At 43.4% G+C, this 26,625-nt stretch overlaps 2 protein-coding genes across 2 annotated transcripts; both read right to left on the reverse strand.

Annotated features, from left to right (window-relative positions):
• Positions 1–2,624: 2,624 nt before the first annotated feature.
• Positions 2,625–10,597, reverse strand: LOC137157171 (protein FAM83D-A-like). The gene is made up of 4 exons (XM_067554407.1): positions 9,531–10,597; positions 6,137–6,304; positions 5,162–5,286; positions 2,625–4,973 (listed from the first exon to the last, which is right to left on the reverse strand). The coding sequence occupies exons 1-4, from the start codon at positions 9,990–9,992 to the stop codon at positions 4,583–4,585; spliced, it is 1,146 nt and encodes a 381-aa protein (XP_067410508.1). The 5' UTR covers positions 9,993–10,597; the 3' UTR covers positions 2,625–4,582.
• Positions 10,598–11,001: 404 nt separating this feature from the next.
• On the reverse strand, positions 11,002–26,400 carry LOC137157170 (protein FAM83D-like). Its single transcript, XM_067554406.1, has 4 exons — positions 25,846–26,400; positions 16,807–16,974; positions 15,351–15,475; positions 11,002–14,463 (listed from the first exon to the last, which is right to left on the reverse strand). The coding sequence occupies exons 1-4, from the start codon at positions 26,305–26,307 to the stop codon at positions 13,512–13,514; spliced, it is 1,707 nt and encodes a 568-aa protein (XP_067410507.1). The 5' UTR covers positions 26,308–26,400; the 3' UTR covers positions 11,002–13,511.
• Positions 26,401–26,625: the final 225 nt, after the last annotated feature.

Consider the following 26,625-nt stretch of genomic DNA (forward strand, 5'->3'; position numbering starts at 1 on the left):
GAGGGCTAGAAGCCTTCATTAAGAAGAAAAGAAATCTTAGATTCACACCTAGGATTTTGTCCTTAGGAGCTGGAGCTTTAAGAAAAATACTATATATAATGACACTCATAACTAGAGAGTTAAACACTTTGTTGCTTCCCTAGGCTGAGCACTTTGCACACACCATGGGGTCTTTGCATTTCTCTCTTCCAATCCACAAGTTCCCCTGTGTGCCACCCTTCCCTACCCCTCTGTTGTAGGGACTCTCTTTAACCCCCTCATGCCATCCTCAAGCCAGGGGCTCCATGTCTCCCCTTCCCCTGAAGCCAGGGTCTCTACCTGTCCCCCATTCAAGGGGTCCCCCTACTTCCTCTCACACCAGCAGCTTTGAGTACACACAGGTCCCAGCTCCCATACAAGGGACTATGTGTGCCCTTATTCTCCCCATTCCCCCTTCCTCACTATGCCAAGAGCTCAGTGTGTCTCCCTATTTCCCCCTCCACCATGCCATTATCCTCCATTCTCCACTCGATGCTAGAGGTTGTGTGCCCCACATCAGGGTTCTTCATTCTCCCTTCCTCTGCTAGTGACTGTATACCCCTCATTGCCCCCTTCCCTTGGGTTTCCATGTGCCCCCGTGCCTGGGAGGGCCTACCTCAAGGGCTCTGTGTGTGGCCCTAGCCCCCATCTCCAAACCATTCTTTTTTCTTTCTGTCTGGGAGATAAGTCATTCAAGGGGTCAATGTGTTTAAATTGTACTAGGAACAGCAGGAGAGCCGAGACTGAAGTATCGTTATCATAGGTTGCCATCAGCCAGTTCTTTGATCTATAGCCACAGACATGGATGAAGTTGCTGGGGCTGCTAACCAGATGTCAGAGGGTCTATGCATCCATTTCTCCCTGGTGGTTTTCCAATTTTCATCCAAAGCAATAGTGTTCTCCCCCTGATACCTGCAACAGTCCCTGAAATGTTGTAGTTGATCAGATGCAGCATTCAAAAGTTATCGCATTACAGACAAGCACAGAAAATGCCACCGAGTTGTGTGCAAGACTTCACTTCACATGGCCAGGTAGGAAAAGAGATTGAGTTTAGGTTGACCTGAGATACCACATGTTAGCTAAGGCCTACTTAAACTTGATTTTTTTCCTAGTCAAGATCAATAGGCAACATTGCTTCTTATGTTTGATCTCATCTCAAAAATGAATTCAGCAGTGCAAGGTAGAAAGGCAGGGAAGCACTAGCAAACTGGCTACTGCTACGGCCCTTTTGTATTACAGAGAGCATGGGAAGTGAATCACCTTTTGGGGGCTGGTAAGCATACTGGATGTTATATTAGGCAACACAAACAGAGGAGAAACTGAGGCAGAACAGAATGGATATAGCTGCTCAAGCCACAGTTTAGGCACACGTCCAAAGCAATGAATGACTTGTGAAAAGTTTCTTTACATTCATAGAGGAAAAAAAACAAACAAGAAAGTATGATGCATGCCATAATCCCTTGTATGAGGCATTAGTCCAGTCCAAACCTTAAGAAAACCCTGGTAAGGTAAAGATAGGCAGTAGTTGAGATGGTGTCTAGGACCTAATGAGAACCACAGGATCTTTGTCCAACAGCTTCAATAAAGAATCCCCTTATATTAATTACAATCAAGTTTCTTTCCTACTATGAGTGATAGATACTACAAGGATATGTGCACCACACTCATTGTACTTTAGATCAGGCAGCTGATTGGTGATTCTTTCTTTCCAAACAAACAGTTAAGTTCAATTACCCTGATGCTTTATTAAATCTTTGACAAAGAGGTGAAAACTCATACAACCACAACATCCTCAGCCACATTTCACTTGCTTCTTAATCTTTCTATTAATAACTTGACAGAGCAGCACTATGACTGCTGTAATTAATCTTAAGTGATGCTTTTATACAACCTTACTTGCTTAATATTGTCTTTCAATTAATTTTTATTTATTATAATCCTCGGGTTATTTGGCATTCTTTAAGGGTCTAGCTAACTTTTTGAGAAAGATTGTGTTTGATTGTAGTCTGAAAATCCTGTTTATGTAAATGCATTTTGAAAATTACAGGTAATACTAAAGATCCCCCATCATTATTAAAAACAGATAAAGCAAGATTTGTATAATAATGTTTTCAATCACTGCAATAGTAGCCCCTACAGAAAATACTGTTACAGTAAACTTAGAATTCTCTGCATGGGGGGAGGGAGAAGCTTATTCAAGAGAAAAGTTAATCATCAAATTTTGAACACACTGAAATCCACCAGACATTTACAAATTCTGAAAGAATAAGGAACATTTTGCATAGATTACAAAATCGTTGTTAAAAGGATTATTGCATTTGAGAAAACATACCATAGCAAAGGACAAAACACACACTTAAGATACTAGTACACAAAGTAACAGGCATCATGGACACTTAGGATCACTGAATGTTCTTAGATCAAGCAACTTAGAATAGGTTAAGTTTCAGTTACAATAAGTGCAGAAAACAAATTATGTTATACATTCAGTTTGTCATGTTTTAATTTTACAGGGTTATTTTTATTGCTATATTACACATTAAACAAGAAAAAGACTTCTTCTTGTTTAATGTGTATAGCAAACATACAGGCTATATGAAGGGTCCAATATAATGATCTAGAATATTAAATCAAGAAAAATGTAAAACAGCCTTAATGCAACATGAATAGGGTTGCCCCCAATTTTGTTTTTAAACTGCCCTACTTAACAACATACATAACTCCTCAATTAGGATTAGATGTTCACCCCTCAGCCCAGATTGAGCAAAGCATTTAAGGCAAGGCTTAAATGCTCTGGTGAATCAGGGCCTCCATGACTGAAGTGGGATAATATTAAGTTCCTACTTCACTGTAGCTACTATTGTTTGGCTGAAGAGAGCTTTCTTCATGGCTGGATTAATGAGAGCGTAGGGCATCAATGGATGTTGCCATTACTATTTTTTGCAACAGAAAAAGCTCAGAAAGGGTAGAAAAGAACAGAAAAGGTTAGATTTTGTTTTAAATGAAAGCTTTGAATTTGTATGAAGACCTTAAAATGGCAGGATAATGTTTTTGCTCATATGATTTGCCTGGCGAGGGTTATGGTGAGCTTTTATGGTTTTGGGAAAGTGCATGCAGGGGGTAGAGGAGGATTTCCCTCTGCCTTTCAAAGCCTCTCACAAAACTTGTCCCAGGAGTAGGCTAGAAGCACTGTGCCTGCCATGCCAGATATAGAGAATGTACAATGATATAACGAAGTACGACTTCATTTGGCTCTATAAAAGTCTGAACAGATTCCTACGAAGCATATGATCTACTGTATGCAGGTATTTATACCACACTCACTGTGGTATGCAAGTATCTGAACTGGTTCACAACTGAATTTTAAAAATCACTTAATTCTTTACTCCCCTCCCTTCAAACATGGCAAAACCAACACTACTCTCCCTTAAAGGACTGTTTGAAACTTGAGCCATATATTAGCTTGTTTGAACACATGTATTTCTTCCCCCCCACTTTCACAGAATTCATGAGATAAAAAGTTAATGCAACTGCCTGCCATTTTCCAAGTAAGTGTTTGTCACCTCTCCAACGAAAGCAAATATAGAAAGCTTCAGTACAGAACAACAGTATTCTATAAAGTAATGTATATCTTTAAGAAAATCTTTTGCAACCTTATTTATACTTTATTACAAAACAAAAAGGATATTTGTATATTTAAAATAATGTAATTTGTTCAAATAGCAAACAAAGCATGAAAACACAGAAGTGCCTTAAAGTCCTTCACTGTGCATTGTGTAACAAGTGCATGGGAAGAACCACAACAGTGCTCTGTGAAAGCCCGAAAGCTTGTCTCTTTCACCAACAGAAGTTGGTCCAAAAAAAAAGATACTACTTCACCCACCTCATAGATCTAATATCCTGGGGCCAGCATGGGCTACAACAAACAACACTGCAAACACCAGTACTTAAAAGCTGCTGATGCACTAACTTGCTCCACCTAAGGCCATTCATTTGAAGAAAGGATGTGATGTCTGAGGCCCAGTAGGGTAGCATTGATCTTATTCATCTAATTGATGTTGTATATTATGATTTGGCTATCCATGTCATTTTTCAGTCAAATGTCCTTGCCTGCTTGCCAATCACAAAACTGAGTTTGGACCTGATTTCAGAGCATAAGAGTGCCCCTCTCTATTTATTTTTCAGAAGACGACCTATAAGCAGTGTTCTTTTCAGTAGCTAGAGCCTTTAGAATAACCACAGCCACAGAATTAAGAGGACACAGACCTAGTAGAGGATGTGAATGTGTATTCTCAGGAAAATAACTGAAGACTAGAAGAGGTTAACAAGGGTTATCCATACGCGGGAGAGCCTTTATCACCACCTAAGAGCCAGAGACAATACCACAGTCTTATTTTTGTTGACCTGTGTTCTAGTGGTCTTCAGCAGAACCCCTGTTGAAGTACTGCCATCTCTCAGTTTGAGACTTGTTTTCCAGCTGCTACCATTACAACATTGGTTTGCAAGTCAGCATTGGATACAGGCACAGTGGCTCTTCTCCACCTCTTTCAATGTGACATAGTGGTCACCTCTCTATGCTCCAAGGTGGCCTCATGACTGCAGAGACATTCCTCTCAGTCAATGGTAGAGATGCCTGCATTATGATATTTGACTCACACTTTGCCTCCCTGGAGGCATACAACCAGCTCCGTTTTCTTCTCAGGTTTCCTACAAATGCTCTAAGGTAGAAAAATTCCATTCTCAAGAAATTTTCCTTCATCAAGTCTCTGGAAGCCTTTGTTCTCCTGACCAGCTGATCAAACATTCCACTCTTCTTGCAACTGGACAGCAGTTTGGGGTTGATGGGCTTTGACTGTGCATAAAGGATCCGGAATTCCAGGTCAAACTGTGTGACTGTTGGGCCTGACAAAATCAAGATGTTACTGCTGGTTAGTTTCCCATCAGTCCATGTGAAACTGTTAAGAATAAGAATGAGAAAATTCACAATGATGTTAATTTATTCAAATAAATAATATACCCACACAAATTTGTTACATGTTATCTTTCAATACAAGAAACTAGATTGTGCGGGGAAGGGTAATAGTACAAAACAGTCCAAAGAAGTCATAAGAGACAAGGACATGAAAAGAAATAGGGTACTTGCCTGTAGGAACCTGTTGTCACTCTAATGCCATCAACCAACATGAACTTTTCTTGGACCTTCCCCACAATTTTGACTCCTGACCTTGTGCAATAAGTGTTTCCTGATATAGTTCGAACTCTCATCAGCTGTTTGAAAGAGAAAAAAACAAAAAGTTCTGACATCAAAAGTAAATGATTCTACGTAAGAGGGAAACATACAACATGAATGATAAAAACAATCTGTTGATCAGCTAGCACAGGATGCTGCTGAGTGGCATGAGTCACTCTCCTTAGGAACCAAATGACCATTCTAAGGGATTCTAGCTGGCAAAGGGAGCAAAACATGAAGTCAAAATTTGAACCAGAATTTAGTCTCCCTCTTTGTAAAGAAGTGAGTTTGATACTGTTGGACTAAAAAGACCACTTAATGTGTTTGTCCTTAAGGGAATAAGAAACTGACTAAACTGAACTCAAACTTCCTTTGTGTCTTTACAAAAGAGTGACTAAAATATAGTGGATTATGTGTTTACACAGTATTAGTCCCATTTCCTTCCCCCTTTAAGTAATTTATGTTTGTGGGGAGAGAACCTCTCTTTCACCAGACTTCCTAGAAGAAGGAAGAGAATTTTAATCATCTGGGCCAGAAACATTAAGACATTCATCAGAAGAGTCGGAATCTAAGAAAAGTTAATTTGCTTTATGGGAAGGCCAGAAAATTAAGGTTCAAGCTACAGATATTTAAGCAGAGAAAAGAGCGTCTGCCATGCTTTTAACAAGTGTTAAAGACAAAACAAATCACTTCAATATAATACCTGGGTGTTAGTGCATTTCTAAAGACTTCGTTTATGCAGTTAATGCCTTATTTTCCCAAGATCAGTTAAAACTTACAAGAAACAGCAAGAGCTACATAAATCACATTTCTTTTGAAAACTCAGATGTTATGTTGCAATAGGGCCAGTAACCAATTGTTTGTTGCCATAAGTATCACAGTTCCTACCTTCTCCTGCTCAAGATCAACTCCTAGGTTTCTGCACATTTTCAGAAAGTGGGGAAATGAAGCACAATCTAAAAGGATGTACACACTAACTTTCCGCTTTTTACAGGCTTCCTGAAGGTCTTTGAAAATATCAATATCTGTGAAGGTATCCATAACTAGAGCAATAACCTGCAACAAGGTACAGAAGAAACCATTAGTTCAAGAAAACGTTGGGACCCATGTCTCATTTTTCTCAGCACCCCAAGGGAGATTTAGGCTATGTCTTCACTGACGGCGGCAAATTCGCCGCCGTCAGATCGACTTCTCTGAACCGACTGAGCAGTCAGTGAAGACCCGCTCAGTTGATCCAGAAATCGACATATTAAGACCACCTCCTCAAGTAGCGCAGTGCAGTGAAGACAGTGCAAAAGAGAAGTCGATGGGAGTTATGCAAGTTTTTTGCGTAGCTTGCGTAACTCCGTTTGACTGCTGCCGAATCTCGGAGGTAAGTGAAGGGGCAGAGGGGTGCATGAATCAATTTAGCTTCCAAATTAAGTAATCCCCTAGTTGGTGTTTCCTTTTAAATCAGTACCATATTGCCTAGACAAGTTTCCATTTTCCTTGCTACTTTTTTGTGTTATTTTATTGAGGCATAGTCAAACTGTTCTGTCATTCTTAGCAGCACTCCACAAGTGTCTCATAACTATTGAGTAATTTAAGCATGCAGTGTTGTAACCGTGTTGGTCCCAGGATATTAAAGACACAAGGTGGGTGAGGTAAGTAACTTTTTTTTTTTTTTTTTTTTTTAAATCAGTAACTGCTGTTCTTCGAGATGCGTTGCTCATGTCCATTCCGAGACTCGCCCACCTACCCCTATTGTTGGAGCTGATCGGCAAGAAGGAACAGGAGAGGTGGCATGCTGGCAGGCCCCTATATATAGCGTCATGGAGGCGCCACTCCAGGGGGCGCATGCACCAACCCAACCGGTATCGCTGGAGGATATACCTTCCGATGACTGTGCACGTGGCGTGTGCACACCTGCTTCAAATCAACACGAGCAAGCACTCGAAGAAGAATATCTTTTATTGGACCAACTTCTGTTGGCGAGAAACAAGCTTGTCTCTCAACAGAGGTTGGTCCAATAAAGAATAATTTATGTAACATGCAAGAAAGTAGAAAGGAAAGAAAAAAAATCCCTTTCTGACTCAGAGCTGTATGTGCAGGCTCTGGAGTGGGAAAGGTTTTATATTGCTCTGCATCAGAGTTGAGAGAGGACATTATGATATTGAGGGATGGGAGGGTAGAGGATTGAGTTTAGGTTAAGATAACAGCACTTCAAAGAGAAAATACATGGTTATTGCAGGTGTACTGTATATTAGGTGTCAAATATGTTGCTTCCTAATACATCTAAGTTATACAGGTACCCATTGTAATCAATCTTTGCATATCATCACTTCCACAAAGCCATACATAGTAAAATGGAAAAACAGATATTGAACTCCTAGGATGGTGGAATCCTGCTTTTCTGAGTACTCATTCTGGTTTTGATACTTACCATTTAATGCAATATAAAAAGAAAATACATCTAAGATTCCCGCTACACCATCCACATGGTTTCCTTTTGTACACCTGGAATTGCAATAGCAGGAACTAGAGAGTCAGTGAATAGGGACTACATCTCTTTGGTTCATAGGGTGCAAATGACATAGTTTAATAGCTGAAGGCAGGTAAGTGAATTGGGAAAGAGAGAGATTGTTGGCTGTCAGGCCTTTCTGCCAGTGCATAAGTTACTCAGAAAAAGGAATCTGTACATTCAAAAATCAAGCACTGAATCATCACTTATCTCCACTTGTCATTTGCTCAGCAGCATCTTGCTCACTGTTTAATTACATTTGTATTCTATGTTTGCACCTTCCCTTTTTTGTATTACATGACTCAAGGTTGAGCCACACAGGTCTTAAGGTTCTTTCATTTCCCCCCACCTCTAAATTGATCCCAAAGGCAGACAGGGACCACAGACTTCTTATTAGTGCACTCATCTGGTGTTGGAGAGAAGCTTATTTAGAAAGAAACATTTTTTAAAAGATAGTGAAACACCTATCAGCCTTCTATAACCAAATAGTTGATCTTTGATACAATTCAGCCACTTAGTAAACTGGATATGGGAATGCCTGAGGATGAGGAGTGAATATCCAGGCCAAAACAGAACTTTGGCAAGATGCTTAATTCTTAGCTTGAAGTTTCCTAAACTGAAGAACCCCAAGGTGGAGATGCAACACAACTGCAAGCCATTTAGATACATATGTCCTAAATCAGACAACCTGCTGGGATTGTGTCCTCTTCCTGCAAATATATTGCTTGAAAAGAACTGCTTCAGTTCCAAAACTTGGAAAAAAATCACTGACTTCCCCAATGATTTGCAAAGATTTTAAGTATGAAAGAAAAGGAACTTCTCAGCAGAGCAAATATTTTCACTGGTGTGAATTGGTTTCCCATTTACTATCATTTATTTAGATTAGAAGAAATGCTGAGGGTCCAGACCATAGGGTTCCCATCACATTTTGGGGAAAGGAAGCATTATTAGTCTAGAGGTCTCACCACAGTCCAGCTCAGGTAATTACACTCTGCCTTCATAGATTTCTCCCTACCATATCAGCTAAGTAGAGATGTTCTTCAGTTCTCTTTAAAAAAATTTACCTGGAACTACAAGGCAGAAGACTGCCATATTCCATCCTAGAGGTGGCATGAGTGATCCCCAGTTGTATTATGTACATAGCACTCGTGTGTCGGACACAAATTAACGAAGTGTTATTTAAAAGACAGTGCGTGATGGCGTGATACTAAGGTGCTACAAGCAGGTGTTTTAGCTGACCACATTACTCAGAAATGCTTTGGTCACAAGTGAGCTAAGGGAGACTAATGAGTGTCCATAAAATCTTTATAAGCACACTACACCCGCATTTATTCTGCAGATAACATGTATGTTGCTGGCAGATTCGTTTCTAAAGGATGAGAGATTTTATTACAGAGCAGCGGACAGGATCCCTGCCCTAAGGAGCTTCTCTCCCTTCCTTCTCCTGCAGTAGTGGCCTATCCAGAGAGGAAAGCTCTCCATAACCCTACATATTACACGTTTCGGCAACAACAAAACACAACACAATAATAATGATGATAACACAGAACTCCGCCGTTCAGGATTTAACCCTAGCTGGCAGGAGTTTAGGTGACCAGAACCAGGGGGTCTTATAGCAACTCCAGCTTCCACGCTCCAAGTTCGCAAAGCACAGAGGAGCGCTGTGCACTGCAGCAGCCCCGGGATTCCCACCCAGCGAAACGGACGCGGCTACCAGCTTGGGGGGCGCCCGGAGGAAAGGGGCGCGAACTCGGAGGGAGGCCGGGCGGGGAAGGGACTCACCTCCCTGGCCGAGCGGATCTGTCTGCGCACCGCCTCCTTGCAGCTGTAGATGGTCTCCCCGAAGCTGGGCTGGAAAAGCGCCTCCACCCGGGTGAGGCCGCGGTACGAGCCGCTGGAGAAGCCCGGCCAGCCCAGCTCCAGCACGGGCGGCTCCACATCCGACTGCTCGGGGAAATAGGCGAGCGAGGAGCAGTCCAGCGAGGCGTTGACCGAGAGCTCGGACGCCCCGTCCTCGGCCCCGGCGGGCGGCGCGGCCACCTGCAGGATGGCCTGGATCTCGGGCTCCGAGAGGAAGCCGGGCACCTTCTCCCGGCGCAGGAAAGCCTGGAAAGCGGCCCGGCCGCCCGCCACCAGCTCCTCCAGCGCCAGCCGCTGCGCCTCGCTGTAGAGGTCGGGCGAGGTCGGCTCCCCGCAGGGCCAGCGGCCGGGCGCCTCCTCCAGGCACTGGGACTGGTTCGCCATGGGAATAAGCGAGGAGCCGAGGCTGCCGTTACTGCCCCTAGCTCAGGGAGGGGGCTAAAAAGAGCAGGCGCAGAACCGGGCCTTTTATAGGGAGTTTGAACCACCTAACACCTCTTCATCCCTATTTTCCTCCACCTCCCAACCAGCACCGGGCCGGCCTCCTCCTCTCGCACCTTCCCACGCTGAGGGAGCGAGGGTCGCTGAGTGCAAGCCCCGGCTCACGTTGGCGGAGCTGCCCTGACTCAGGCGGGGCAGGCGCTGGGCCGGGCCGGGCCAGGCCAGGGACGAGTAGGCGCCTCTGAGTGTGCTAGTGCCTGCTTTATTCCCACACTGGATCCAGCCCCAGCGTAAAACCTTCCATGGTGAAGATCTCCAGCTAGCAACGTCTGGTGTCATCCTCCACACCCCACGGCGCGATACACGAATTATTTAAAACCGGTGTAGCTACAGAGCACAGGAGCCCTTCCCAGTAACTGCACTCCTCTCAGCAGGGCTTGTTACCGCTAAAAGTACTCAGATTTTTCATCCTCTAAACATGAAGGAGCCCTCCCGAAGGAAGCCAAAGAGATAAGAACTCCTACGGCCCTGGTAGCAAGCAGCCGGGATAAAAGTAAGGCAATGGCGCACCCACCCCCTTTAGTCAATGGCTGTTTAATTGAAAGCTAAAGTTCCAGCAGCTACAGCTGTAAGTCTGTTAACATTCATTCCACCCTCCCTTTTTTTTTTTTTTTTTTTTAAAGGGAGCCGTCGCCGGGGCATCTTTGAAGGAGCAAGAATAAACCCAGGCTCTCTCTCCCCCCCCCTCCTTCTTTCCCCAAAAGAAGTCCAGTGACTAAAGAATATGCTATTACTAAGATAAGAGGTATGCTACAGCTCCACAGCTTTGACATCGTCCCTGGGCTGCTGGTTAATAGAATTAGAACTAATTCCTCACTCCCTGCATACTTGGAAAATATAATCCAGACAGAAAATATTTAATATAGTAAACAAGAGTCAAAATCCTCAATAAAAAGGTAAGAACCAAAGCTAGTCATGATGAAAAAACCCACAAAGCAAATTTACTGTTTACATTTATTTGTGAAATACTTTCTCCAGCTGGGAAGGTATTGTACAGCAGTCCAGTGTAACATTGTAAAAAGGATATGAAACAAAGATTTTCAAATAGATTTTAAGAAGGAGAAGTGCTACCATAAGTGACATCTGGAGTAAATCCCTCACCTGGCTGCTAAAGTGGGCATTGACCAGCTCTAGTCACCCCATGCAGTGGCTGACGAGAGGACTTTGACTCATGAGCCATCTTTTTACCTGTTTAAACAGTGCTAGTGCAGACAGGGCTTTAAAACTAGATCAGCCGTTCCTCATAGCTGCATGGTACAGGCCTGGGCACATAAGACAATAGCTACTTTGAAATACACAGAGAATCAAAGAACACATGCTGATATTAACACACAAATGTTACTGCTTTGAGCCAGCGTGTGTTGTAGGCAAGATGGACTTAAGGTATCTTTCTACTCATGGGCATATATATGAAAGGAGCCAGTAAGAAATCTGCCTTGTTCCACCGACGGGACACCAAGTCACTGAAAGTAAGAACTTTGTAGTATATTTACAAGAGCTGAAGTTATCGTTTTACCAAAGTGAAAAAATCAGATTGGCCCCTGAAGACTCTGTCCATGCAGCTATCTAGTATTATAGCTTGCTAAGAATAAACATCCCATGGTGGGTCTTCTTTCTCAGCATATCTTCATGTGATCATGACTGATTAGCACTAGTAACCTTCCCTCTCTTCTGAAAGATTGATGGAATACAGTTAATCTGAAATAGGGGCATTAGTGTAAGAGGTAAAGTACTTTCAAGAATTATACCCCCTGCCCATTTCTAATATTATAAATATATGTATATTTAATTGTTTCCTGTTTGTGCAGGCTTCTCCTCCCAAGAAGCAGAGAGAAACACAACTGTACTGGAGAAAATAGTGGAACTCGCTACAAAGCACCGTCAGTTATCACACTTCCATGAAAAGAGAAATAGGTTTCCCTGTATTTTTCCTACTTAAGAATTACTTGCCACAGTAGATAAAATATCCTCACACAACTGTGATTAAGCTCATAACATCCCCTTGTTGCAGCCTACAAATGTAGATTACATGAATGTAAAGGTTATGTAATGCAGTATCAGATTTGTCATTGTGCGAAGTCACTGCTCTACAGGGTTGTCAGCTAGATATTAGGACAGATAACGCTTCTACTGCAGTCATTCGTATTGCCCCACCACCACCCCTTATAGGTGAGAGAGTTGCTAGACTAGCTGTTCTCACGCATGTCAAAATAAGGTCTACCCCAGCAACGTTTCCTTAGCAGGGAAGTAGCTTATACGTTGACCAGTTATTTTGCCCTTATAACTTATGTTACCTGAACAAAATGAACTAGATGGCTAAGAGGACAGTTTTGCTAGTATAACTGCATCTATAGTAAGGCTTTGTACTGGTATAACATTGTAAATGATCACACCGCTGATAACATTGCTGCTAGTATAGGCTTTTGCCAGTATAGGCTGGGGCTACTATTGGTAGGAGACTCTTGATTGAATAGAATCAGGTGCCTAGTCATCAAGAATATTTTCCTTCTGAGGGGCAACTACACAGATTCTCCTTCCTAACAGGAGTGACTGTTTTTCAGCAAAAATTTCCCACACAGAAAAAGTTGAGATATACACACCTATTGGTTTTGCTACCACACAGGTTCACTTTGTGCAGCACAGACCCTGCAAGTGCCTTATGGGTTGGCACACTTATGAGGACTCTCCCACAAGATGTGGGTTATACTCTGTAGTGGTGGTTCATCAGGTTTGGTTACTAGGTTAAAGAAGCTTGGTTTTATATAAAACCAAAATGTGCAAAAGAATGATCAAGCTGAAAAATTGGCTAGTTCAGAACCACTCAGTGACTTTCATTAGTTTGGAGTTAAACGGGGAATACAACAATCAAAACCAAAACACCCTTATGTTCTTAGGTAGAGTCCCTATGACGATCATGCAAGAGTGATAAACCCTTTATATTTAAATTCAACATTGAAGTCAGATTAGGAACAAAGTTAACCTTGTCTATTGCAGATTTGTAAAGCTATTTCCCCACATGGCGCTCTTTATAAAAAGTTGTTTTATTTTCAGATCAAAATTAAAATAAAACCTAACATTAACATGAATTAAGTTGGTGAGTGGCAGTCAGAGTAAGAACTCAGAACCCAATTTGAACAGAATCATTCTGACTCAAACAACATTTCTAAATATAAATAAAATTAAAGCCATAACGTTGACAGCACCAATTGTATATTTTGCTAGTGATGGTCTAACAACGAATTGAGGAGTAAGTATCCATCGTTAGAAGGAGTTTTATTCCTACTACACAAAAAAAAAAAAAGCAAGCGGAGGCACTTATGGCATTAAAAATATCTTAACATATTTCAGTGCATTGTCTGTCTCACACACACACACACCCACCCACCCAACTCAGCAAATCACTTATTTGAACAGTGAAACATCTTTGAGGTTGAGTAGGCTGGTGCTGATCTCAAGCCTTGGCTTCATGCTGCTGTTTACAACAACATGACAGCTCGTATAGTTTTCAGGCAAGCGTCCCCTTCGGGAGAGGATAGCAACCATCTGGTTAAGTTTGGACCTGATAACAGAGTAGTGGAACTGCCTCTCTTTATGCAGTTTTTGGAAGTACTCCACCCTGTGGTTGCCAGAGTACTCCAGGGACCTCAGAGAGGACAGCGAGCTGGTAGAGCTTGCCAGAGAGCATTGGGATGATGATGATGATGAAGAAAGTGACTGTAGGCTAGAAGAAGTTGATGAAGGAGATCCTTCTTTAGATTGTTGTCTCTGAAGCAGAGGCACTTCCACATTCTCCTTCTTCTCTGTCTGTGTCATGGCAGTCTTTTGTGACACTACCGTTTGAGTGCCAGTCATCCTAGCAGCAACAGAGGTTTGGGTTCCAGATGCTACCATTACAACACTGGTTTGCGTGATAGCATTAGATCGAGTCACTGGGGGCTTCTCTTCCCATGGTTCAGTTTGAGTCGACATGCTGTTCAACTCCTTTGGTTCCACTATGACCTCCTGACTCCCAAACCACTCCTCTTTGCCAATGTAGGAAGGCCCCAGGTTATAGGGTTTGCTTCCTTGAGTATCATTAGCCACATCTGTTTCTTTCAGTGGTTTCTTGGGGGTGCTTGACAATCTGGCCAACTCTGCTCTCAGAAGGTTTCCCACAGTGCAGTCTTTAGATGATTTTGTTCCATTGACCAGTTGATCAAATACTCCACTGCTCCTGCAGCTGGATGGCAGCTTAGGGCTGATAGGCTTCGACTGTGCATAAAGGATCCTGAACTCCAGGTCAAAATGTTCAGCCACTTGGCCTGACAGCAGCAACAAGTTACTGCTGTTCAACTTCCCATCAGTCCAGGTGAAACTATTGAAAACAAATCAAGATTCACAGTTAATTTCACTTTCATCAGTACATTAGAATGAACTGTACAACTATACATACCAGGTGACAAGTACACATTAGGATGGTTGTGTGTTTAAGTGAGGTATAACTTTCTACTAGGGCTACCCACATCCAGTAAAATCCTTATAAAACTGATGTCACTTTGTGCCAAAGTTATCTCATCTCGCAGTTAAATATACAGAAGCCTTGTGAATTAGTGCACGGTCATGTGTGTTTGTGCACTTGTTTTCAGGAACCCGCCGTGCAAGTAGGTTTCATCTCTGATGCAGCAACAAAAACTAAGGTAGTAATACACTTGCTCTTGCACAACTGGACTATAGGTGTTTAAATACTACAAGTTATAGAAAGTTTTCCAAAATGGTGGAAGTTACAGGAAATAGCATAATAGGGACCAACGCCTGCCAGAAACAGGAACAGAAGCAAGGAGACTACGTTTTCCTTCCCATGACCGTTCTTGATGGATCTGAGTACTCAGATGAAATGCAGCCACTCTGAGAAACCAAGCTACCACCTGCAAACAAATGGAGCCAGGACAAGCCCACCAAGGACGTAGTAGAAACACTGAGATTTGTCCCAAATGAACTACATCATTAGCAACAGCCCAGAGTGATATGGACATTCCAATTAAGCAACAAAGGTTTGAAGGGAATTTCTATAGACAGTTTTCCAACAGACAAAAACTTTAAACTAATGCCAGTTTCTGGATCAATTCCCCAATTATTCAAGGCTGATTTAGATTCAAAGAGTTCACACAGCATTAGATAGTAGAATATAGCTTTTGGGGCAATCCTGTACCTGTCAAGTAATTCCTCCCCAGAAAGAGACACACAAAATACCTCAGTACTTGCCTATAGGAGCCTGTTGTCACTCTAATGCCATCAATTAACATGAACTTCTCATGGACTTTCCCAACAATTTTGGCTCCTGATCTTGTGTAGTAAGTGTTCCCAGTTATAGTTCGAACTCTCATCAGCTGTTTACAAGACAAAAAATTGAACTGATTTTCATAACAGAGTCAACAGTTCTCTTCTACATATAAACCATGCAGTGTAGAAGAGAGGAATGAAACTGACTTCCTGACTACCACTTAGTGACCAGCAAGTGTTAATACTGAGTGACACTCTTATCAATCATTTATAAACAGCAAATTTGTGCTACACATTAGAGACCAATGCGGTTGAGATCCTTGTCTCCACACATCTTACATTCCACAAAGATGTCAGACTCAATCTGCAGAGAAGGCCCAATTTCATTTTAATTATAGGTCATTAGTCAGGGCATAGGTTAGGACTACATAACTCCCATTGATGGCTCTCTGTGGGAACCTCCAGCTGACAAGGTAGAAATGGCCCTATCTGTAAATTAAACATTTAGTACCTGACTGTCACATTCAGCAATACTCACTGGGAAAATAGCCTCACTTTTGGAGTTACCATTATTTCTTCCCTACCTTTGTTCCCCATCCCCTTCCCTTTCTGTCTCAGCATTTCCTTCCCTGCCATAACTGCCAAATCCTACCACCTCCCTCATTCTGTCCTCTGAATGTCATCATGGTGCTTTAGCACCAACATCTCCGTGAGAATAAATCAGGGCAGGAGTGTTCACACTTCAGGATATCTGAAAACTTATGGCAACATTACATAGCTTTATGCTTGGAATATTCCTCAGCCATGAGCTAGAATTTTTTTCTATTAATTAAAAAAAAAAAAAAAAAAAAAATATTCTTAAGAACTGGAATATGTCACATGACCTACGTGACTACCTCATGTGGCAGCTCTCATTTGACACTTCAAGTAAAAAGAAATGATTATGAAGGGAGGAGAGAATGGATGCCATAAAACCCACATGTTTAGTATGTCTCATTTCCTTGAGGAGGCTTGTTCTATTGAGCAAACTATTACTTGAGCAGGAGACACTTTGCAAGTGGTGATCTGGAATGCAAACTCTTCAAGACGAGGACAGTCTCTTCCTAGATATTATGCATGACATTCAGCACAATGGGGTTGTTCACTGTGACTGTAGCCTTGCATAGTATTGCAATACAATACATATAAACTGGGATAAGGGCTAATAAACTTATTCTACATGGCTTTTGCTGGTTTTGGGAGCCTATCATGTTGGTTTAATGCAGAGCCCATATTCAAATCCTGCAATATAATCCCTCAACCTTTGGGTTACACACCAGCTTCCAAGCAAACATAAAAGAGCATTTAAAATGTTCAAATCCAGGTAGCATGTGAAATACTTCTCTGTCTTTCAAAGTCAATGCTGTAATTTACCATAGAAAACTCTTCTAGTACTTACACCTTCCTGCTCAGGACAGACTCCTAGATTCCTGCACATTTCCATGAAGTGGGGTAGAAAGTCTTGGTCCAGAAGGATGTAGACTGGAATCTTCCGCTTTCTATAGGCTTCCTGAAGGTCACTGAAGATATCTGTATCTGTGAAGGAATCCATAACCAGAGCAATCACCTGCAGAAACAAAAGAAGCCATTAGGCCAAGAACATTACTTTCTTATTACACCAGCAAGCAAGACTTTGCCTGTTTAACTAAGTAGCTCCCCCAGTGCGTTCTCATTCAGTGGTAGCGTACAGCCAGACCTGTTCCTTTCATGCGGCTTTTTCTGTTTTGGGGCAAAGTTATGATCTTCTGGTTCCCACAATTTAGTCATAAATTCACTCTGCCCTCAAGTATACAGGAGGATCCCAAATGGATTATTCCCACACCTGGTGATGCTCTCACATGTTATGGTTTGCATTTCTGCAAGACCTTGCATAATGACGTCTAATTTCAGCACCCGAGGAGCTGACATGGCACAGTCAGCAGTCTTGCTGAGTTGGCTCCACTCCCTTGCTCCCAGATATTCTGGGCTGAGCACTCCTGATGCAGGAGTTTTGTCTTAGCCCTTCAGTCGCTGATCAGTTCACTGCTGCTCTTAAGGGAACATTTTAGACATAAGGTTGGGTCTATTCTTGGCAACCTAACATGGCTTCCATCCCCATAGTATCCGAGCATCTCACAAGTGTTAACTAATTTATCCTAACAAAACTCCTGTGTAATAGGGATACATCATCCCCATGCATACAGAGATTAAGCCACTTACCTAAGGTCACAAAAGGAGTCTGTGGCAGAGCTGGGAATTTTGCTTAATGTAGGTGTCTGAACACGTGAGTTTACTGTAGAAAACATTTGCAGAAACCACAACTTAAGTGATATTAGAAAATATCCCCTGAAAGTGGATTGAATTGAAAAAAGATTCACTAGAATCCCAATTCTAAGAGTCATGCAGACTTAGTGAAGGAAGAGAAGCAGTATCATGTGATTTAGGTGTCTAATGAAAGTTAAACAGCTAGGATTTTAGCTCTCGAGTACTTGCAACCATCTACATTCCAAGAATTAATCACAGAAATTTGGTGAATAATTTAAGGAAACAATAAGATGTAACAATGCACAGCCAGAAGAGGGAAGTTAAAAGGTATTTAGCATTCAGTTTTGTCTACCTCTGCTCCTATTAAGTCAATGGATGATAAAAAAAAACCCAAAAAAACCCTCAAGAACATTTAATTCAAAGGGAGCATTTAGATCAACAATGGCCACTTTTGAAAAGCACATTCTAAATTGGTCAAACAAGTGATTTGCTGTATCTTATTCACTCAGCTGTAATCTGACCAATTCCAGCAATTTGAAAGGAATCATTAGTGAAGGTGCTTCTAAGTAGGGCTATTCTTTAATTTTGAGTCCACCCACTCCTGCTGTTATGGCAGCAGGTCCTGCGGGATCATAGTCCCACTGCTGGGCTCTACTTGTAAGGGTATGTCTAGACTGCAATTAAAAACCCCGGTTCTGGCCCGCACCAGCCAGCTGACTCAGGCTCAGGCTAAGGGGTTGTTTAATCGTAATGTAGATGTTCAGGCTTGGGCTAGAGCCCAAGCTCTAGGACCTTGAAAGGTGGAAGGGTCTCAGAACTCAGGCTGCAGCCTGAGCCTGCATGTGTACACTACAGTTAAACAGCCCCTTAGCCTGAGTCCAAGTCAGCTGGCACAGGCATCTAACTGTAGTGTAGACATACCCTAAGACTGATGCACTGTCCCCACATCTTGCTTTGTATGCCTGGAACTACAGTGGCAGAAACTAAAATACTAGTGGACAAAAATTACCTTTCTGGTTCACAGGGTACAAGTGACATTCTTTGAAAAGCTAGATGCCATACCTTCTGGCTTCAGGCGTTTCTACCAGTGCATCAGTCACTCGCAGCCCTGAGGTTCAATCAACATCAAATATTGACTCACCAGTCATTAGGAAATAACAATCTCTCTCACCGTTTAATTACATTTAATATGTTTACACCCTTCCTTTTCTGGGACTGTGCATGACCGCAAGCTGAAAGTTTATCCATCCACTCCCCCAAGTTTCGTCATACGCTGAGGCTACCTAGCAGCATAGCTTGACAACTAGGACGGTGACAATGCTACTCCTTCAACTGACTATCAAAAGGGATTATGAAGTGTTTGGCCAGTGTTGCTTCCTCCAGATGGTCACCTCTACTGCAAGTAGGCTCCTCAATGGAACCATAATTTCATCCACCAGCGTTATGGGGCCGCTTGCCCACCACCTTAGCTTTCTTTTAGTCTGGAGGGGAACACTGGCATCTAGGGACATTTAAGGCTCCTTATAAGGCTATGGAAGGGAGGGGCAAGAAAAAGTGAAATCCATGAAGAGACAGACCACATTTTTTGGCCAAAGTTCATTCTGAACCTGGGGTTTTTACATGGAGTCATGGCATGTTATCATGCACACCATACCAATCTATCAATATGCAGATATAGGCACATACTAGACCAGAGAAGTGTCTTGGAAGTCGGTGATGTGGCAGGAGGAGTTTAAAAACAAAAGTATGCACTCCATCCAAACATATTGACTGAATAGAAAGGTCAGTATAGTCCAAATCTTTAAACCAAGTGCTGAATTCATCTGAGCTTCAAATATTTCTCAACTGCAGTTTTGAAGAGAGAACCTCTCTCTAAGCCTTGCAAGGGGAGAGAAATCCACTGAAAGCAGTTTCCCCTTTTTACCACATTTGATCTCCAAGAGAAAGCTTGGAACAGAGCGTTATACCAGCTCATGGCATATAGAAGCCAACTGACTTTCACACAAATAAGGATAGAGTACCCACTTGGGTAGTTGCATTCTGCCACCCACGTCCTGAGCACCTTTTCTTACTCATGAAATTTCATTCTTCACTGCTTCAGGAGGGACGCATGCATGCATGCAGAAGGATGGGTGTATAGCAGACCCTCTCCATACATGGATCCCTGCAGGATGATGCAGGCCTTAGCTTTAGTGTTCCACCACACTAATATGTTTTAAGATCATGTGAGCAATGTGACTAATTTCTGCTATTGAAGGGTGCATGTGCAGATACAGGTACATGAGGATTGGTTATTCATTTTTTGTTGATTCCCTTCATTGCACCAGCTATGCACATATTGTGACAATACCATTTAATAGCTACACCTCCATTGCTATTTCCAGTACCAGAGTCACTTGTTTACTTCTCTAAACTGAGGTTTAATCCCTCTCTGCATAGAATGATAGGTCAGCAACCCTTACTGAACAGCTGAAATTTATTAGCTCTCTGAAGGCATTGAGAGACCTGACCTGAATCAGCAACTGTCCTATGTGATAAAAATCCAAGATAAAGAAACAGAATACCTCCCAAGATTTGGAAGTTTCTATGCAGACTAAGCAGATAATGTGACAGATGTAATCACTGAAGAGGCCGGTGTCATGTAGTTTGAGTTACATGCAAGTTACAGCAGGCAATTCGGATTACATGTAGTTCTGGTGCCTCTCCCTGTAGAAGAAGCAAGTATATCCCTCACAGAATTGATTATCCAGTAACCATGCACCATTGAATCTGAGATTTCCAGAATTCAGATATCAGTGCTATAGTGACATATTAGAGTGAGCCCAATGCAGAGAGTATTCTGATGTATTTCTAGCTACTACCACCACCACCTCTGGATTTTATCTTCAACTGGACTAGTCATGAGGTCAAGTTTCTTGTTGTAGATTCACATCAACCTCTGAGCCATACAACTCCAGTCCTCCCACTGTGCATTACTGTTAGGTTTGGTAACATGGAAAGATCCTGTTTTCCTACTGCATGGGACAGCAAAACATAAATAGAGCAATGTTTCCATTCAGTTATTTTAGATTGTCACAGTACTTCCTAGCATTTAGTGACCAGCCCACTTATGGGCTTTTTACATCACATCAGACCTGCAACTCTTTCAGCTAGTCTTTAACCACCAGGGAACACCCGAATCAGGATCCGGCTGTTATTAGTTATTGAGTAAGTGTCAGACCATTGGTCCATCCTGCCTTTGGCTGTAGTTAATACTTACAGCTTCAGAAGACAACCATCCCCAGCCTCTATACAGATCACACATAGTACCAAGTCAGATACATGGTGTTGTACAGGGAGGTGGGAAAGGAAGAAAATAACTTTCTTCCTAACTCTCCGTCAGTTTATGTCCAGAAGTATGAGATTTAGTGACTGTTTTTAATGTTATTAATTGAAAGTTATTTGTCAATTTTATCTAGACTATTTTTATTAACATCAGCTATAGTATTTGATCTTTTGGGGCTGTGAATTCCCTAGGTGGATTACACACCATTTAAAGTCATTCTCTTTCATTCATTCTAAATTCACTTGTCCTTTCCCCCCCCCCCCAAGTGATTTTTCCTGATATTGTGAGGCAGCATAAAACCAAACAATCCTATCTGTTGCTCTATTGTTCATCAGTTAACACTAACAGACAAGGAATTCTGGACCTCAAAACTATACAGCTTCAAAAATTCAGCCACATAGCACTTGGCCTTTTCTTTTCTATTGCATTTTGGAAGATCTTTGTGGATGATCATGCACATATAGATCAAGAGGTGACCCGACAAGTTTATACAACTTGGAGTTTAAAAAGTTAGTTTGTTAGCAACCAAAAGATGCACATTCAGGACATGATCCTCTCTCATTAAAAAGCCTGACCTCACTCACTCACTCCAGAAATGCATTGCCCAAATGTTCATTGTATCCCCTCCCACAATACGCATACCTTCAAACTGCAATCAGACACCAATTCTAGTTTGCAAGGGGGTGGGGGTGATTGAGTGTAAGAGTAACTGGTGAGCAGGAAAGAATCCTCCTCCAGCTGCCTGTAAAATACTGTACAGTTATAGAAAGGACTTGGTGGGAGTAGGAGAGATAGCCTCTCTGTCTCCTCAGGTATTAGCCACTGTCAGAGACAGGATACTAGACATCTGACCAATTATGGCAACTCACACCAAGTCAGTCCTTGGAGTGCAAGGGAGAAAATGAGCAAGACATTATCTTTTAGTTGCTTGATGCCAGCTTGGTTCTTAGCAGCATTTTAGGTTATTTTAGGCTAGGTCTACATTACAGTGACAGCTATGGTGCTGCAGCTGGACTGCTGTAGTGCCATAGCAGAGATGCTTCCTACATTGACAGATGTGTGTTTTTCATTGAAGTAGTTAATCCACCTCTCGAAGCAGTAGTAGATCGAAATCTTCCATCAACCTACCTGCATTGATACAGAGAGTTAAGTTGATGCAACTATGGCACATGAGCTGAGAAGTTTTTCCACAGCCCTGAATGACATAGCTAGAGCCAGCCAATTTTAAGGGAAGACTAGACCTAAATTAGAAGTTTAGGAGCGATGGGGCCTAAAGATCTAGGCATTATTTCAGGGGAGATAAACAGATATTCTGGATGTTACATTAGTGTGACAAAACATGATCTGGCCTATTGCCCCCAGCAATGGTTTTTGATAGACGTGCATGTTGTGTGTGGTGTTTATCAACTAGATTAAAGTTAGACATCTAAACCACTCCTAAGCCTAATCAACAAAAACAGTGCTTTCCCACTGGCTCAGCCTAGAGTGAAAAGCCCAGTTATCATGCCATCCTCAGATGCTGAGAAGGCTGGTAGCCCTAGACTCTGCACAGGGGCTCAGTCTTGCTTATCAGCCCTACTCTCTTACGTGAAGATAAGGATGTGCACCTCACCTGAGGTGCTAGCTGCTGGTGAGGGTGGCGGGCAGAGAGGAGAGAAAGCATGTGCACACACATGCAGAAAGGAGAGAACATAAAGGACTTCTAGGCCCTCCTTTTGCCAGTTTCGGCAGCCATCTGCCCTCCCCCAGAGGCTAAATGTGTGCCTCTTTTGCTCCCCTCAAACAGCAATGTGAAACTGACATGAAACTGGTTAGCATCAGGTTAAGTTTTGCTCTGCTGCTGTGCAAAATTATGAACAGCAGCTGTCTACAGACTGGGGAGGGTGGAGAGAAGGAAAAAAAATCATAGCATTGTTATGGCCAGAGGGTTATCTTTGCCGATAAAATCCTGTTGCATCAGAGAGGGAAGCTATATATGCAATAACTTTGAAAAGCAACAGTGCATTTGTTGGGGAACTTCAGTAACATAAGAAAAGTTAGTTAGGAACTTGATGAGGGACAATTAAGAGGTCTATTTGGTTTGGACAAAACCTTCAGCTCAGGAGCAGTGGAAGGTTTGGGTGGAGAGATTTGGAATGGCTTGGTAAGCAGCATAAAAGGAGGAGGGTGTCTTACATTTATATAACTGTGTAACATTACTAGAAGAGCAAGAAAATTAATGGGTGTGGCCCAGATCCAAACAGATCCCTGAAGAAAATTTCTAAGGTATTCAACTACTGAACAAGTTTGTTCATGATATTTTTGATAGGAGATAGTAAGGCAAATAAACAATATATTATGAATGTATGGGTCTAATAGGGTGAAGTTATTTTAAAAAGCCTTTCTACAATACAGAAAGTGTTGCTAAGCGAGATGTAGTTAAAAAAAAGTGACACTAAAAATATGTTCCTATTTCTCCTAATCTTGTGACTTTATAATTTGACTCATTTGTTATAAAAGGATTAAGCCCCACATTATCTGCGCTCAGCTACCACATACACCCTAATATTCTGACTAGCATAGCATGTTAGATGCAGAATCTATTACACAGTAGTACAGCTTATATGCAGTGTTATGTAAAAGCTTTTGATTTCTAGAAAAAGTTATAATTGACAAATTAAAGTGAAAGTGATGGACAGACAGACACCATATGCTCAGTAAGGCACATGCACAAGGGGCCATTCAGCCCTCACTCTGCAATTCCTGACTTCCTAGGGCATTGTCTCCTCAACCTTTATAGTACGTTAGATTTATGTTGTACCGGTTTAAAACTGGCACTATTTCTGGGTGCAGTACTGCAAGAATAAGTGCAGCGATGACAAGGACTGGGCACGCATTAGATGTGTTTTAATGTGACATTTCCTTCTCCCCATAGCAGAAAAACTGTTTCACTTTGCATAGTGAAGGCAGTTATGAAGCTAAAGATGTTCCCCTGCTGTAATCCACAACAACTGAAGGAGTCAAGCTGCATGGATATGACCTGTTGACGTTATCAGACTGTCCAAGGTTTCAGCCCAGTCACTGGAGCAGTATTGATCCCAGCTACACCACATGTTCATCACCCATCAGAGGTCCTGAGGTGGTTAATCAGGTCCCTGACTCTGGAACCTCAACCCAGCCTTGCTCATTACAAACAGCGCAGGCTGGAAGCATGGTATGGAAGTTGGAGGAAGACCCTCATCTACATTATGAGGCTTCTGGAGGCTTGTTTTGCTTTCTTGTACATTAGCTTCCTACCAGCCATGGTTTGCTGCCTCTCCTCCCCTCCCCCCAAAGACCCCTTCCCTACAGGCATATCCTGAGAAAACTAAGGGACGCTTTTGAACCATGATCTAGGAAAGCATTCATTAGAACGGACAAGGGCGGTCTCCCTGATCGCAAGCCCAGAGGGTTTGACATAGCGGGATACAGTCCAGACTAGTGAGTAGTGGTGTTACCCCTGCCCTGTAACCTGGGGTGCCCCTTTACAATGCCTCGCTGCTGTAGCCTCCAACCCAAACTACTCTCAAACAGTCTCCAGAACATAAATCACTCCCAGCTATGCCTCTGTGTTGCAACAAGCCACCCAGCCACACCCTGTGGTGCTTGCCAGCTTTAAAGATCACTACAGGTTGAGCCCAACACACTTCCAGTCCCAGATTTTCCCCCAGGAAAATATGTCTTGTACTGCCCAGCCTTCTCCTGGACAACACAAATAGGTTACGTCTATTATTCCTTTAAGAGAATAATACACACACAACTTGTTACCCTGAACAGAGTTAACCAGACACTTAAACTTGTTTTTATTTTATCTAATCCAGTGTGTTCAAGTTGATTAACTACAAAAAGATTTTAAGTGAGTACAAGTAATGAGGCATAAGAGTCAGAAATGGTTACAAGATAAAACATTGCTTAACTTAAACTATATAGATTCAAAGCAAAGTTCTCACCACATGCTTTCAGCAGTCTTACTGACCAAACCCTCATGTCAAGACCCCTCCCCCAGAGTTTAACAGCTGCTTCTTTTTGTCTCTTTAGATGCAGTCAAGGTGATGGGCAGGGTGATGGGGGGAGGGGGGAGAGGAGTGTCTTGGGACATTCTCCTCTCCTTTTTGTAGTTTGAAACAGATTTCCAGCTGAGATCCAAAGAGAGACAGTCTGTGTGAAAGGCTATTCCCTACTGGGTTTTTCTTACCTATTTAAGCTTCCTTTGTTTTCCCTCCCTGTTTGAGGATCCTGTGTAATGCTTAAATGCAGATCTAGACAAGCACATACTCCTTCCTTTGTTTAAGACAGGCCTGATTTCTGCGTGGGTCAGGCTGTGTGATTTCAAACTTGTGTTAACACCATCATACAGCAGAATCTTATAACTTCACATAGAATGTGTAGCAGTGACCGTGTACCAGGATAACACTGACCAGCAAATTATGGGTTGCCAAATGATACCTCGCAAGACATACTTTGTACAAAGATTACTGCAATCAAGTGTCAGGTGTGAATACTGCGGTGTATTCTGTCACACCAGAACTTCTGCTTCTCAGTACCAGCAGCTCACCCTCACTGCTCAGATCAAACACTCAGACTCGCCCAGTCATTAGAGCCACCACCAGCAGCACTACGGGAGGGGAGCCAGGGGCCTGGAGGTTGCTCACACCGAAGGGCACAGCAGCGCAGAGCAGGTCAAACGCAGCCAGCTTCCACGCTCCAAGTTGGCAAGGCACAGAGGAGCGCTGTGCACTGCAGCAGCCCCGGGGTTCCCACCCAGCGAAACGGACGCGGCTACCAGCTTGGGGGGCGCCCGGAGGAAAGGGGCGCGAACTCGGAGGGAGGCCGGGCGGGGAAGGGACTCACCTCCCTGGCCGAGCGGATCTGTCTGCGCACCGCCTCCTTGCAGCTGTAGATGGTCTCCCCGAAGCTGGGCTGGAAAAGCGCCTCCACCCGGGTGAGGCCGCGGTACGAGCCGCTGGAGAAGCCCGGCCAGCCCAGCTCCAGCACGGGCGGCTCCACGTCCGACTGCTCGGGGAAGTAGGTGAGCGAGGAGCAGTCCAGCGAGGCGTTGACCGAGAGCTCGGACGCCCCGTCCTCGGCCCCGGCGGGCGGCGCGGCCGCCTGCAGGATGGCCTGGATCTCGGGCTCCGAGAGGAAGCCGGGCACCTTCTCCCGGCGCAGGAAAGCCTGGAAAGCGGCCCGGCCGCCCGCCACCAGCTCCTCCAGCGCCAGCCGCTGCGCCTCGCTGTAGAGGTCGGGCGAGGTCGGCTCCCCGCGGGGCCAGCGGCCGGGCGCCTCCTCCAGGCACTGGGACTGGTTCGCCATGGGGAGGGAAGCCGCGGCTGCTGCCGCCAGCCGGGGCGGAAGGAAACGGGATGGGTGGCGGATACACACGAGACTAGCTGGGCTGATGAATAAAACTGCAGCAGGCCTTTTATAGGGAGTTTGAACCCAAACAAGCGGCCGCGCCGCCGCCAGGGATTGGGAAAGCAGCTGCTCCTCCCTCCTTCCCCTGCCGCGGGGCGGGCTGCTGCTGTGGTTGGCTGGCTGCTTTTGAATGTCTTTGGCTAACTTGCCCGGCCAGGCCACCCTGCCAGCCGGTGCTTCCCTCCTCCTCCCGCCGGGCCGGCTTCAGTGCGTGCC

The sequence above is a fragment of the Emydura macquarii genome, unplaced genomic scaffold (genome assembly GCF_026122565.2).
Source record: "Emydura macquarii macquarii isolate MOO-44397 ecotype Brisbane River unplaced genomic scaffold, CSIRO-AGI_Emac_v2 contig_1483, whole genome shotgun sequence".
Lineage (NCBI taxonomy): Eukaryota > Metazoa > Chordata > Testudines > Chelidae > Emydura > Emydura macquarii.

Coding starts and splice junctions, on each gene's coding strand:
- LOC137157171 (XM_067554407.1), bottom strand. CDS start 9,992: ATGGCGAACCAGTCCCAGTGCCTGGAGGAGGCGCCCGGCCGCTGGCCC. Junction 6,305..9,530: donor AGATCCGCTCGGCCAGGGAG/GTGAGTCCCTTC, acceptor ACCTTGTTGCAG/GTTATTGCTCTAGTTATGGA. Junction 4,974..5,161: donor GTGACAACAGGTTCCTACAG/GCAAGTACCCTA, acceptor TATTCTTAACAG/TTTCACATGGACTGATGGGA.
- LOC137157170 (XM_067554406.1), bottom strand. CDS start 26,307: ATGGCGAACCAGTCCCAGTGCCTGGAGGAGGCGCCCGGCCGCTGGCCC. Junction 15,476..16,806: donor TCTGTCCTGAGCAGGAAGGT/GTAAGTACTAGA, acceptor TCTTGTAAACAG/CTGATGAGAGTTCGAACTAT. Junction 14,464..15,350: donor GTGACAACAGGCTCCTATAG/GCAAGTACTGAG, acceptor TGTTTTCAATAG/TTTCACCTGGACTGATGGGA.